General features: G+C 43.6%; 1 protein-coding gene across 1 annotated transcript in view; it reads right to left on the bottom strand.

Annotated features, from left to right (window-relative positions):
- The window catches only part of LOC107101668 (disintegrin and metalloproteinase domain-containing protein 19-like), a gene marked incomplete at its 5' end in the record, with an annotated part of 100,559 nt that overhangs the window by 69,069 nt on the left and 29,685 nt on the right, over nucleotides 1–1,805 (bottom strand). The window contains 2 exons of the mRNA XM_015400662.1: nucleotides 114–362; nucleotides 439–581. Of these exons, the coding sequence (XP_015256148.1) occupies nucleotides 114–362; nucleotides 439–581 (392 nt within the window). The remainder of the gene's footprint in view (nucleotides 1–113; nucleotides 363–438; nucleotides 582–1,805) is intronic.

Genomic DNA, 1,805 nt, shown 5'->3' on the forward strand with positions numbered 1-1,805 from the left:
GTCCATTTACCGATTTAATGCGTAATTGAAAAAACAATTAACAAAGTTGAGAGGAGATGAGTGATAACTAGAGACCGGGCAGAGTTAGGTGAGTGAAAGTTAAGGCCAGCTATCAGGGCAGATCATCACAATGTGAGGTTTTTGGGCCTAAAATGATCCCAGATAACAGAAATGATGGACTCACATCAGGTTCCCCGCAGTCGCACTCTTCTCCCTCCTCCACGAAGCCGTTTCCGCACTTCTTGCCTCCCACCAGGTCCTTCATGTTGGGCATGTTGAAGAGGCACATCCCCCCTCCCTTCTGGAAGTAGTTGTCCAAGTCCCGCTTGCTGCAGCGGCTAAAGACCCGCGGGAATGGATGCCTGGTGTCCAGCATCAATAAATGGCGTTAACAAACACGGCTGCATCGCGGTTGGATAAAAACTGCCCGGCACTCACCCGGTGGCAGCGGCCATGACGCAGCCTCCCTGCTCTGCAGTGGCCTCCACACAGCAGCCGTCATGGTCGTGGCTCATGCCCACGTTGTGGCCGATCTCGTGGGCCATGGTGGCAGCTGCGCCGATCGGGACCTCCGAGTGGTCCTGTGGAAGTAAATCAGAGACGAGTTACGTTCAGGAGCTCCTGAGGCTGCTGCAGGTGGCTGCAAAACGTCTCCTTTCAGCTTCCAAGTAGAAGCCATACTGAGCTTCATCTTTTTAAATTGTTTTGTTGGAGCACCAACCGAATAAAGAATAATAAATAAAAGTTTGGTCATTTTGTTTTTTTGTCTCATTAAAATAAATAAACATCAATTTAAAGACCATTTTAGAAGGATTGTATCAGTAAAATACCATTTTAAACATTAGCGAGATGATCCCATTTACAGCTTTAAATAAAACAGAACAAAAACAAAAAAGTATTAAAGCAGAGGGAAGTCATTCTGCTGGAACAAGTCCGTTTTTTTTATTTTTTACAGTGTCCTGTCTGGCAATGTGGCAATAAGAATAATTGTCTTGACGCCAGAAAGAGCCCAACATATTTTACTTTCACCAGTGGAGCAGTACGGCTATCGCCATAGTGTTCCCCTTGATTTATGCATATAAATAGCTTTATTATAATTATGCAGGGAGTTTTACAGATTATATGGACACTGCAAATATAGAAGAACAGGAAAAGAAAAACTGGAAAAAGGAGAAAAGATAAAAAAGGAAGAGGAGATACAAGGGAGATAATGATAAAACATCTTCAGTCTGCTTCATCACCTGCAAAAAGATGGAAAAAGAACAGCACAACCAACAGATATAGTATTAGAGATACAATAAAGTAAAACCTAGATACTATCGCTGAAGTATAAGTAGTATTATTTAATCTGACATGTATACTGTGGTAGCTGAAGATCAGAATAAGGGCTTTCTGTATGGAAGTGAATCTCTAAGTACCTGGAGCCAAGCAGCTGTAGTTAAATGTGAGAGTGCACTTTATCCAAAGGAAAAATGCTCAATAGTGGTTGTGAAGAGCCGAAGACCCGCCCCCCTAGAGTACTGAGGCGAGCGCCGGGAGACCCAAAACCCCAGATGGTTGGTCTAAACTCGGCATGGATGGGTTTCAGAGGACTGGTGTAAATGGGGCATTAGACAGCTGCTGTGCTGTGGTCCAGCTCAGACCGCCCTGCCTGAAGCTCTAATCTGCTCTTTAGGAAACTTCTTAGGGGGGATTTCTTCAAATGTCCAGTAACCTGAAGCATCCTATTTTTTTTCTCGTTAAGGAGTAAAACTTTCTTGAATTTTTAATGTTTTATCTTTGATTCTAGCAGCAAACTACGGAAG

Source organism: Cyprinodon variegatus, unplaced genomic scaffold, assembly GCF_000732505.1.
Source record: "Cyprinodon variegatus isolate N-32 unplaced genomic scaffold, C_variegatus-1.0 Scaffold1130, whole genome shotgun sequence".
NCBI lineage: Eukaryota > Metazoa > Chordata > Actinopteri > Cyprinodontiformes > Cyprinodontidae > Cyprinodon > Cyprinodon variegatus.